The 13,085-nt window shown below is 41.6% G+C and overlaps 1 protein-coding gene across 3 annotated transcripts in view; it reads left to right on the top strand.

The window, feature by feature from the left end:
• ube3b (ubiquitin protein ligase E3B) overlaps window positions 1-13,085 on the top strand; it is a 77,069-nt gene that overhangs the window by 24,651 nt on the left and 39,333 nt on the right. For all 3 annotated transcript variants that reach the window (XM_072248044.1, XM_072248043.1, XM_072248045.1), the window contains 5 exons: window positions 1,746-1,831; window positions 3,039-3,121; window positions 6,237-6,342; window positions 9,748-9,868; window positions 12,235-12,412. In XM_072248044.1, coding sequence (XP_072104145.1) covers window positions 1,746-1,831; window positions 3,039-3,121; window positions 6,237-6,342; window positions 9,748-9,868; window positions 12,235-12,412 — 574 coding nt within the window. The remainder of the gene's footprint in view (window positions 1-1,745; window positions 1,832-3,038; window positions 3,122-6,236; window positions 6,343-9,747; window positions 9,869-12,234; window positions 12,413-13,085) is intronic.

Genomic DNA, 13,085 nt, shown 5'->3' with positions numbered 1-13,085 from the left:
CAACAAGCATCCAGCGCAGATCCTGTGACACACTGCTAATCACAGTCTGAGAAGCAGTCTTCCTGCTTCCTACCGTCAAGCGAGTAATGAATCTAGTTTAGCTAATTGTTCCTGGATTCCACCTGATCTAACCTTTCTGTGTATGTATGTGTGTATATATATGTGCATGTGTGTGTGTGTGTGTGTGTGTGTGTGTGTATGTGTATGTATATGTATATGCAAAAGTTTGGGCACCCCGGTCAAAGTTTCTGCTACTGTGAATAGCTAAGTGAGCAAAAGATGAACTGATTTTCAAAAGGCATAAAGTTAAAGATGACACATTTCTTTAATATTTTAAGCAAGAAAACTTCTTTATTTCCATCTTTTACAGTTTCAAAATAACAAAAAAGGAAAAGGGCCCGAAGCAAATGTTTGGGCATCCTGCATGGTCAGTACTTAGTAACACCCCCTTTGGCAAGTATCACAGCCTGTAAACACTTTTTGTAGCCAGCTAAGAGTCATTCAGTTCTTGTTTGGGGGATTTTCGCCCATTCTTCCTTGCAAAAGGCTTCTAGTTCTGTGAGATTCTTGGGCCGTCTTGCATGCACTACTCTTTTGAGGTCTAGCCACAGATTTTCGATGATGTTTAGGTCAGGGGACTGTGAGGGCCATGGCAAAACCTTCAGCTTGCACCTCTTGAGGTAGCCCATTGTGGATTTTGAGGTGTGTTTAGGATCATTATCCTGTTGTAGAAGCCATTCTCTTTTCATCTTCGGCTTTTTTACAGACGGTGTGATGTTTACTTCCAGAATTGCTGGTATCTAATTGAATTCATTCTTCTCTCTACCAGTGAAGTGTTTCCTGTGCCACTGGCTGCAACACAAGCCCAAGGCGTGATCGATCCACCCCCTGTGCTTAGCAATTGGAGAGGGGTTCTTTTCATGAAATTCTGCACCCTTTTTTCTCCAAACATACCTTTGCTCATTGCAACCAAAAAGTTCTATTCAAAAGGTTCAAAGGAACAATCTAAACAAGCCTGATGCATGTTGGAAACGAGTCCTGTGGACTGATGAAGTTAAAATAGAATTCAGTGTTACTAAGTACTGCCATGCAGGGTGCCCAAACATTTGCTTGGGCCCTTTTCCTTTTTTGTTATTTTGAAACTGTAAAAGATGGAAATAAAAAAGTTTTCTTTCTTAAAATATTAAAGAAATGTGTCATCCTTTTGGAAATCAGTTCATCTTTTACTCGCCTAGCTATTCAGAGTAACAGAAATTTTGACCGGGGTGCCCAAACTTTTGCATGCCACTGTATGTATGTGCATATCCATGCTAAAGTCCACATAGATAATGTCCTCTACCATGTCCTTATCTTACCTCTTTGGGAAAACCTCCAATATATTTGTCAGATATATCTTCTTGTCTAGTGCCCACACAAGTAATTCCAGCAGAGATAAGGGGGGTATATTTAGCAGTGAAATTCAGTTTTAAGTTCTTCTTTCTTTCCAAGGGCATTTGGGTCACTGATCTCCTGATCATCATTACCTAATTCAAGTATGTACATAGTTGCATCTCTAGTACAGAACATTTATCTAATTTCAACGATTGGCATATTCAATATAGAGTTGATCATTTGTATTCCTGTTTCGGTAAACCAGTTAATTTTCAATTTTTAACAACATTAAAATATAATTCTTTTGGAATAGAGTAGAGATTTGGAACTTAATGATCCAGGTTGCCAATATCATTGGTTTCTCTTGACGACAGGAGAAGCCATGAGACCTGCCATGAATCATATTTGTGCTAACATCATGGGACATCTCAATCAAAAGGGATATTACACAGTGCTGCAGGTATGTGCAAAGTAAATTTATCATCACAGTACATCTACTATGTCATCATTCTCTTTTGGGCATACTCAATACATCTATAGGAATCTCAGGGTGGGCCAGTAGCATAGTGGTTAGCACAACACTTTACAGTACAGGCGACCCCGGTTCAATTCCCACCACTGCTGTAAGGTCATTGTAAATTGTCCTGTGATTAGGCTGGGGTAATAACGGGGGATTGCTGGGTGGTGCAACTCGAAGGGTCAGAAGGGTTCTATTCTGTGCTGTATCTCTGTAAATGAATAATCAATGACAGACTACACAAACTTGGGCATTCAACCAGTGTGCAAAAGACAACTAACTTTGCAAATACAAAAAGAAAGAAAGAATAATAAAAAAAATCAATGAATATCAAAAACATGAGATGAAAAGTCCTTGGAAGTGAGTCCATTGGTTGTGGGAACATTTCAGTGATGGAGCAAATGAATTTGAGTGAAGTTACCCCCTTTGGTTCAAGAGCCTAATGGTTGAGGGGTAATAACTATTCATGAACCTGGTGGTATGTGCAAAAATTCAGCAAACAGTGTGTTGTTAACATTTGGGTCGGGATTATCATTTGTTAGCTGGATGTCTGATTAATAAACCATCGTTAAGCTTCCACAGAACAACGACTGAAACTGTGAGCACACACAAGGACTCAAATACTTGCACTAACAGCACTTTGTGCATTACTGTGATATTATGGTGCTGCTGTAACTAATTTTCTGCTACTTATCTATTTAATTCTGTTTTTCTGTTACTGTCTTGTTTTTATCTACCGCTTTATTTAATTGCCTGAGAGGAAGCCAAACAGAGTTTCATTGTACCTATGTATAATGACAATAAAGATCATTCAATTCAATTCAATTCGAAAAATTCCAAAGAATATTCCTTGGCAACCTACAGAAGTGAAATTACTTGATGCTACAAGACATGGACCATGCCCTCAAACAGTTGCATCCTACTTCCTGAATATAAGACAATATCTTTTGTTAAGTTGCGATGTATAATGACCAACAAGTATCCCAAGACATGTTGCTGGTGTTTATGAGTAGTTAATCTTAATACAAGAGCTCAGACTGAAGTTGACTGATGTTTCCGTGTCTGAACAATTAAGGCTTATTTTTATAGTATGTGACATTCATATGTGGTATAGTGAGTATTTATGTTTTTCGTTGGTGTTTATCCCTAGATATTATTAACAAATGGGCTAGCAAGATTCAAACCATCTCTGTCAAAAGACACTTTAACAGCTATTTTCACCCTTGCATTACGGTAAGAGAACATGCTGAGCAAACATCATATTTTCTGTTATTTCTTGCTGCAAAGTTACCTAAAAATTGCCGGCATAGCTTTAAAAATAAATCAGGTCAAGTTTAACTATTGTCATTTAACTATTTACATGTTTCTCCAGCCAGGGTGTAAAGCACAGTACAGGTTTCCCCCGCCATCCGAAGGTAGAGCGTTCCTATGAAACGGTTCGTAAGCAGAAATGTCGTAAAGCGAAGAAGCAATTACCATTTATTTATATGGGAAAACTTTGTGAGCGTTCACAGACCCAAAAATAACCTACCAAATCATGCCAAATAACACATAAAACCTAAAATAACAGTAACATATAGTGAAAGCAGGAATGATATGATAAATACACAGCCTATATAAAGTAGAAATACTTTTCCACAATCATTACTGCACTGTTCTCCGGAGCGAAAATCTCACGCAGGCGCCGTCGGCAGAAAATCTCACGCAAATGCTGTTGGCAAAAACACGTGCAAGCGCTCTCCAGTAACCTTTAAGCTATGAAGCTGCCAAATCATACCAAATAACACGTAAAAATACACAGCCGATATAAAGTAGAAATAATGTATGTACAGTGTAGTATCACTTACCGGAATCGGGACAGCGCCGAGCACACTGATGATGGTGTGTTAGGCTGAGTCGGAGTTTGGGTGGTGCAGTGGCCCCCCACCCTCCAGGCCACCGAGCGATACATTGCCGCGAAGCACGCAGGGGTCCAGCGGTAGCTGGGAGGCACATAGCACATCTTTAAGAAAAAAGCCGAAATAAACAAGCTAATTAATTAGGTGCCGCCCGACATGTAATTGTCGGCCCAGATCAGTGCCGATTTCCGATTGCGTCGTCTCTGATCTGGGCCAACAATTACGTGTCGGCGGCACCTAATTAATTAGCTTGTTTATTTCGGCTTTTTTCTTAAAGATGTGCTGTGTGCGTCCCGGCTACTGTTGCATTTTCCGCAAATCGGTATCTATCCGTGGCCTGGATCTTGGGCTGGTGGGACACTGATGTGTCATCTCGTCGCCTGTTTCCATTAGAGCAGGCAGCTCATCTTCTTCTATCTCTGCCTGCCTTGATGTCGAAGGTCGAGGTTCGTCGTCCGCCGTGGCTGATGTGGAAGGCTTGCTTGACTGCTGAGCCTCGCGCATTTTTCTATCACACAGTTCTTTAGTAAGGACTCAAACCATCCTGCAAATATCTCCTAAACCGACGTACCCTTTCAAAATTAAAATCGTACTTTATCATTACTCATTCGGTTTCGATTGTTACCCTTTTTTCTTCCAATTGCATCCGCTCTTCATCTGTCAGTTCTTGGTGATGGGATGCCAAAACCTCTTCAACATCATGTTCGTCAGCTTCCACAAGCCAAACTCACATTGTCCTTACTTCATTCACCACGATCGAAACGCTTAATTATGTCTAGTTTTACTGTGAGTCTAACACCCTTACGAGCTCTTTCAGGCTTTTCCGATACCTTAGAACTCATCTTGCAAACAGCTGCTCACAGGGTCGTGTTTCAGCAATGCCGGTGAGAATGCCGTTCCAAATCCGGGGGAGAGCGGCTGCTCGGGGCGTGCTCTGCCTTTTATTGCACGCTGATTTTTTTCGCGGGCTGTATTTTTTTCGTAACAGTGAAAACACATTCTGAAAGCAAAAACAGGGTACTAATGTAGGTCTTTCGTAACAGTGAGGTTTCGTAAAGCGAACGTTCGAAAAGCAGGGGATACCTGTAGTACACATAACACACAATAAAAATTAAATCTACAAGTGAATTACAGATAAGTAAGCGAAGTAAGGTGCATAAATTAAATATTGTCAGGTACAGAACAGATTAACTGGTGACACTTTAAAAGCGATGTGGCAGGGAGTTCAGAAGCCTAATGGCCCAATAGAAGAAACTTTATGTTTTTATGCATCAGAGTCTCCTGTCTGATGGTAGAAAGTCAAAGAAGATGCTGGATGGATGAGTGGGATCCTTGATCTAAGGGTACTGGGTATGCAGCACTGATGGATGGCAGGGAAACCCCAATGATCCTCTCAGCCGTTCTCACAGTCCTTTGTAGAGACTTCCGGTCCGATGTTCGGTTGCTCCCATACCAGATGGAGATGCAGCTTGTCAATAAACTTCATTGACACAGAATTACTGTCTTGAGGAGTTCAGGTCAGATCAAGTTCCTTTATTTATCACATGTACAGAAATGCATTGTTTGTGTTAACAGCCAACACAACCTAAGGATGAGCTGGGGGAGGCCCACAGGTGTCACCACACGTTCCAGTGCCGTTGTAGCATGCTCACAATGTTCAGCAGAGCAACGGCAACGGCACACCAAGCCCCTTTCCACCCTCCTGTCCACTCACTGACACACAGAGACAGCCCTCCAACACCAAGGCAGGCGGCCTCCATGTGAAGCATGCAACGATAAAGGTAATCAAGCACCATGTGGCACATTTTCTAGCTTAATCATTCGTGCTTTTATGCAGCCCATGGTCATATCCAAGTCCTGGCCCGGTATCTCTATGTGAAAACTGAACCATCATTCATGCTTATTTTCTTGGTCTTGCTCTTCAGTAAAAGAAGGCAGAGGGATGATATTGCTAAGTGGGCCCATCCAGTGTTCTGTACTAAAATTTAAAGAAGGTTTTTTAAAATGTTATTTTTTCTTTCACCCTGAGACCTACATTCCACAAATCTCTTATGTAGATTGTTGGTTCACTTCCAAATGTGGACTTTCAGGCTGATTTTACGGAAATACAAAAATTTAATTTTGCCAATCTTATTATGTCTTTCAAACGCTTTAGCGCTTGTCACGTAGGGAATCATTTCCAAAATGGGAAGTTGGCAGATTCAGTGCACAGTATGATCACACAAATAAGTTAAAAGAATAATTGTTTTTTTGACAATAATTTAGGATATTATCTTGTCTGGATGTAGACCTTCCAACATGTGAGTGCATGCAGACAAAACCTCAGCTGAATACTGCAAATTGTTTAAAAAGGCTTGATACCATAATTATGGATTCCTTGTGAATGTATCTGGAGAAAAAGCACCGACTACTAATTAATTTCTTCCACTAATTATGTTCTTTTTCACTAGACCAATGATTGCTGCACATTTCTCGGATAACCTGCTGCGGTCCTTTCTACTGCATATCATGTCAGTCCCCGCGCTGGTGATGCGTCTCTCTACCATAGTACCCGAGGTAAAGCAGGCTCACAGGACATCCTGTGGGGAGACATGAGTGGACAAGGGAGTCGGGTAGAGACAGATCACTGTGGAAACTGGAGAGTGGAGGGGAGGGAAAGTGGTTGGATCCCATTGAAGTCGGTGGATGTTATGGAGCATGATCTACTGGATCCGGAGGCTTGTGAGATGGTAGCTAAGGACAAAGGGAACTCTATCCCTGTTATGGTAGTGGGGAGAGGGGGTGAGGATGGATGTCCAGAACATGAAGAAGATGAGGGTGAGGGTAGCATCAATGGTAGAGGAAGGGAAACCCTGCCCTTTGAAGAAGGAGGATATCTCAGATGTTCTGGATTGGAAAGCCTTGTCCAGATGTGGTGGAGAAGGAGGAAAGGAGGAAATGAGAAAAGGAAATAGGGCCGGCTGGTGGCGCAACGACATCGGTGCCAGTCCCGGGAACAGAGATTCCCAGGTTCGAAACTAGTCGGGCCACCCCTGAGTACGCTTTCCATCTGTGCCGGGTTGAGTGTCGAGATTGCAACTCGACCTCGTAAATTAAAAGGGAAAATACTGCGAAAATGACGCGCCACACAGTCTCTCTCTCGCTCCGCGCCTTGTAAAAGCCATGAAAAAGACATCATCACGGACGCACGCATGGACACGCACACACACATGCACAGACACGCACGCAGGCACACGCCAAAAAAAAAAGAAAAGAAAAGGAAATAGATTTTTTTTTACAAGAGACAGGGTTAGAAGAGGTATTGTCAAGATAGCTGTGAGAGTCTGTGGGTTTATAAAAGGTATCAGTAGACAGTCTGTCTTCATCATTGGAGAGATCAAGAAAGGGGAGAAAGGTGTCAGAGATGGACCAAGTATGCTCAAGGGCAGGGTGGAAGTTGCAGGCAAAGTTAATGAACTGAGCATGGGTGCATGAAGCAGCACCAGTGCAGGTGATGCAGTGCAGGAAGAGTTACCAGTATATAACAAAATATCTTTCTAAGTCCTCCTTAAGTTAGCAAGCTAATTTCCTTCAGTTTTAAAATTCTTCCAAACCATTTCTCTGCTTTTGAATAGGGCAACTCATGACCAAATCTCCTTCAATTTCAAATGATGACGATAGTTAACAAATGAGTTCACCCAATGCTGTCTCATACATGCAGCTTTTTAAGAGAGGTGTCTTGAATTGATTAATTAACATCTCAAGATGAATCATTTCTCTTCCCAAGTTCTGATCCTGTCCTGTGGTATTCCATTTCTGACATTTTAATTCCAAATTTGTTATTTTGATAAATTTCTATATTTTCCACACTGTATTCAGTACTCCATGTTCAACTTTCCTGCACGGGCGAGTTAGTGTGTATTGTGTTTCTAGATGGTAGCTCCTTGGATGCTATTCGAGAAAGCTGAAATCCATTTTGCAGAATTCCTAGAAAACAATATCATTAGTAAGCGAAAACTTCAAAAAAAAACAAACTGAGTATGCTGTGAATAAAAACATAAAATGCTCAAAATAGTGGGCTAATCAGGCAAAAGCTGTGGAAAAGGAAGCAACATTAAGATTTCAGTTTAAAACCCTTTATCAGGGTTTGGTTCTGTAATTTGAAATTCTGACTGTTTCTCTTTCCATGAATGCTGGTGCAGCAGTATCATTGCCAGGTTCGAGAAGGAGTCCACTCGTGTATCAAGAGGAGAATTGATTATAAAAACATTTTTGGTATACAAAGATTTCTATAAAATATTTAGGTAAATTTGGATAGTTTTACATATTAAAAGCTCATGATGCATTTTGGAGAGAACATGACAGAAGAATTCAAAGAGGTTTCAAGGTGGTTCAGGGAAATTATGTGGTAAACAGCTGAACGTTGTTAGAATGGGGAAAATGGGAGTTCCAGCCAGATTTGGGTGTCCTTTGTGCACCAGTCAATGAAAGCAAGCAATTAAGAAACAAATAATATGTTAGTCTTCTCTGCAAGAGAATTTAAATACAGGAGTAATCTTGATGGAGTTGTACAGGATCTTGATATGACTGCTTTGGGAGTTTTGAGTCTGTTGCAGTGTTATTCCCTGAGCAAGGTTGTTCTTGCCAAGAAGGTCATGCAATGAAGATTTAATATACTGATTCCTGGATGGAGAAACTAATGTAAGAGAAGAGAATGGGTCAGTTAAGCTTGTTTTCACTGGAATTTTGAAGAATGAGGAGAATCTCATAGAAACATGACACTCTTAACAGGACTGGGCAGATAGAGAGGATCTTCCTGATGGCTGAGGAATCCCGAATCGGGGATCACAGCCTTTGGATATATGAAGTGCCATTTAGAACAGAGATCGGGAGAAGTTTCTTCACCCACGGCCTGGGAATCTGTGGAATGCTTTTCCTCGAAAGGCAGTGCAAATCAAGTGCATTTCTTGTTGTCTAAGGGATACTTAAGTTCAAGTTTATTGTCACTCAGCCATAGAGCTAAACGAAGCATCCTTCCTCTGGGATCAAGGGGCAAAACCAGTACATATAGTCACACACAGCACATAAAATTATGACCCAACACATAGAGTCATGAAAAAAGTCAGCACAAGTCCCTGAGTGCTATGTCCTAAAGATTGACAGGTTGGCATAAAGTGTGAATGTATGTTTATATATAATGTTACTGACACTATTATAATAAAGCAAGCAGTTGTAAAAATATGTGAAACAGGATAAAGGTGGGAATAGAGTACAGTACTGAAGTGGATAAGCATACTGAGCCTTGACCTCCTCTTGCTCCTTTTTTCTATTTCTGCGTATTTCTTTTTGTCTTCAAAAACTGACTTGCTTCAATTAAGTTCAGACTTTTCCACTTGAGAATAGTTTTCATCCAGCATATGCCTCGGTTTCTGCGGACCCACTCAATTTTCATTGTCTTTCATTGGGTGCTGGAGTAGCAGAACAGCCAGCACAACGCTATTTCAGTTTGGGGCGTGGGAGTTCAATCCTGGCGACCTCTGTAAGGAGTCTGTCCGTTCTCCCCATGGAATGTATGGGATTTCTCCAGTTGCTTCAGTTTCCTCCCACAGTCCAAAGACGTACCGGTTAGTAGATGAATTGGTCATTGTAAATTGTCCCGTGATTAGGTTAGGCTTAAATCAGGGGTTATCGGGGGTTCCCGGACAGTGCGACTCAGAGAGTCGGAAGGGCCTATTCTGTGATGGCCCTGTAAATAAATAATTAAATCAATCTCAGGAGAGGCATATAGGTCTTTGCACAGTGTTTTAAACAAGTTCAAGGGATTCACTTTGGTGTTGCATAAGTCAGAGTGATTTGTGACGACTGAGCTGCATGGGATATAAGATGTGTGAAAATACCTTAAAACATTGTTGCATCTCATACTCCCTTCCTCCAAGTACCCTCTTAGTTCTCACCAGGCCTGAATTGTCTCTGTATGTTTAGTGCATGTCTACAATCCATTCCCATGAGCTGCTGCGAAAATTTATCCTGTTTTTAAGTCGAGATGAACAGTGCAGCGATATCTGTGTGTGCCTGGAGGGAAGCCATACACTTTGTTTGCTGGGTGAGTGTTCCAATGTTATCTTTTTATTCAAGGCTATGCTTAAAATGTTGCTTTAATTTTGCAAAAGCAGTCTTTGTTTAATATTACATGTGCAGATGCTTTAAAGCGTGCCGGGTGGTTATACCAGGCACCCCAGCGCTCTTGGTTACTGAATAGGCTCTTGTTTTCTGTGTTTGGAAATGAGAGAATATCTGGGCTCAATTTATAAAAGACATTAAAAGATTAGGAAGCTTAAAACCAAGAATCTAATTCACAGAGACCCAAGTTTAAAATTCTCTGTCTGTATTAAGATTGGAATAGTCTTAGCATCTCAGGGTTATTCGGGGAAAGAAAAAATTTTAAATTAGAATCTGAATCGGTTTTATTATCACTGACCAATGTCATGAAATTTGTTGTTTTTGTGGCAGCAGTACGCTGCAAGATGTAAAACTTAACATGAGTTACAAAAAAAGAGTGCAAAAGAGGAATGACAGGGACTCTTCAGAAATCTGATGGTGGAAGGGGAAGAATCTGTTCCTAAGCTGTTAAGTGTGTGTCTTCAGGCTCCTGCATCTACTTCCCTGACAGTAGAAGAGGGCATTTCCTGAATGGTAAGGGTATTTAACAGTGGATGCTGCCTCCTAGAGGCATTACCTCTTGAAGATACCCTTAATGGTACAGAGATGACTGAGTCTACAGCACCTTGTAGCCTCTTGACAATCTGACACTTTGGTGCCTCCATAACAGCGGGTGTTGGAATCAATCAGAATGTATTTCTGTAGAAATTTACAAGAGTCATTGGTGTTGTATCAAGCCTCCTCAAATCTAAAGAAGTAAGACAGCTGATGTGCCTTCTTTATGATTACATCAGTGTTGGGGTAGATCCTTTGAACTGTTGTCATCCAGGAACTTGAAGCTGCTCACCCAATCCACCACTCACTTCTCAATGAGGACTGGTTTCCCCCTTTCCACTTCCCCTTCCTAGCCTAGCTGTCTGTTACACTGTTGGTGTTTCAGGCAGCAGTGAAGGTCCTCAATCACTAGTGGTGCTCTGGGCTTCATTCATCATGCCAGTAGTTTCCTCTTGGTTTTCACTACTGTCAGTTATGCAAGTCCTGGGTAGAGACTCAGGAATGGCATCGCACTCAGATGTAGAAGGATTCTTCATTGCTGTTTCTGTAACAATTTTGTTTTACCAGTCAGGGTTGTTGGCTCTGGGCTGAACCCCTGAACCTGGAGGACCAGTGGACCATTCTTAGTCTTGCCTCTACCTTTTGACCTGTTTGGCATAGGTGATGCTACCAAGAGCCAGAGCATAAAGCCCTAACTCTAGCCAACATAGCTCTGGGTCAATGAGGCACGCAAGCCTTCAAACCACGACAAGGTTGTGGTCCCCATGGAGGTCCCCTTCCTGAAGTCCACAATTAATTTCCTTGGCTTGCTGATGTTGAGTGCGAGGATGTTACTGTGTTGCTACTCAATCAGCCATTCTATCTTAATCCTATGTACCTCCTCCTCGTCATCAGAGAATTTACAGAAGGCATTTGGGGTATGTCTAGTCACACATCCACTGAGTGTAGACAGAGTAGAGCAGTGGGTGAAGCATGCATCCTTGAGGTGTATCTGTGTTGATTGTCAGTCAGGACAATATTACTGATGCACACTGACTGCCATTGCCTGATAAGGAAGTTGAGGATCCAGTTACAGAGGGAGGTGTAGAGTCCAGGTTTTGAAGCTTGGTGATTAGTACTGAGAGGATGATGGTTTTGAACACCGAGCTGTAATCAGTAAACAGCAGTCTGATGTATGTTTTGCTGTTGTATAGGTGTTCTGATGGTGAGCCAGTAGATCTGTTGTGGTGGTAGGCAAATAGCAGTGGGTCCAAGTCTTTTCTCAGGTAGGAGTCAATTCTAGCCATGAACAAACTCTCAAAGCACTTCATCACAGTAGATGTAAGCGCTACTGGACAATAGTCATCGGGGCAGTTCACCCTGCTCTGTTGGCCTGCATGATTGGTATCCTTTTGAGGAGGTGGGGACCTCCGATGTAGCAATGAGAGGTTGAAGATCTCATTGAACATTCTAAGCAGGCGAATGGCACAGACTTTCAATATCCTGTCAGATACACTGTTGGGGCTCGACACATTGTTGGTTTTTGCTGGAAAACTGGTTATAAATTCTGCTTTCTGTGTTGAATGACCAGCTGGTTCTTGCTGCAGTTTCTTTATCAAAACCAGAGGCCAATGTATTTAGATAAAACAAGAAGGAAACAGAGGAGAGGTGAACTAAGCTTTGCTTGGATTCCAGAATAGAATATTGACTCAAATAATTTTTAATTTTTAATTTTTAACCTTGATTCCTTTAATGAAATCTGCCCATCGGATACAGGGAATCTAATTTATCTGGCCTATGTCTCGGAGAAGGTTTTGGAGGAGGAGACGAATCATTTTGTTAGTGGGCTGACTGCAATGTTGACATATTGCCAGCAATATGTATCTCAGAAGAAGTCGAACCTGACACACTGGCATCCAGTACTGGGCTGGTTCTCACAGACTGTTGACTATGGGTATGTACTAGCATTCATTGTCTGCACTGTTCAATTAACTGTGTCAAACTAGTGTGCTATTCAGTTTTATGGTTTTCATATCTCTCAGCTCCATTTTACTCTTTATATAACTAAAGAAACTGTTGGTATCCTGCTTTATATTATTGGCTGGATTGCCCTCATATTTCATCATTTCCCTATTTATTGCCTTTTGTTGGATTTTAAAAAGTCGCAATCACCCGACTTCCCTCTCACTTTTGCTACCTTATATGTCCTTTCCGCTACCTTATATGTCCTTTCCTTGGCTTTTATGCAATCCTTAACTTACCTTGTCAGCCAAGATTGCCTATTCCTGCCATTTGAGAATATCTTCTGTTGGACATATCTATCCTGCACCTTGTGAACTATTCACAGAAACTTCAGCCATCTCTACTCTGCCATCATCCCCGGCAGTATCCTCCTCCAATCCACCTGAGCAAGCTCCTCTCTCACGCCTCTGTAATTCCCTTTATTCCACTGTGGTACTGATACATGTGACTTGTGCTTCTCTCTCTCAAACTGCAGTATGAATTCAATCATATTGTGATCACTGCCTCTGAAGGGTTCCTTTACTTTAAGCTCCCTAATAAAATCTGGATTATTACACAATACCCAATCCCCAATCTAAGTCTTTCCTCAAGTAGGCTTGAGCACA

The sequence above is a fragment of the Mobula birostris genome, chromosome 31 (assembly GCF_030028105.1).
Source record: "Mobula birostris isolate sMobBir1 chromosome 31, sMobBir1.hap1, whole genome shotgun sequence".
NCBI classification, from domain to species: Eukaryota; Metazoa; Chordata; class Chondrichthyes; order Myliobatiformes; family Myliobatidae; genus Mobula; species Mobula birostris.
Note: the sequence above shows the minus strand (reverse complement) of the source record. Positions and strands in the feature narration are given on the sequence as shown.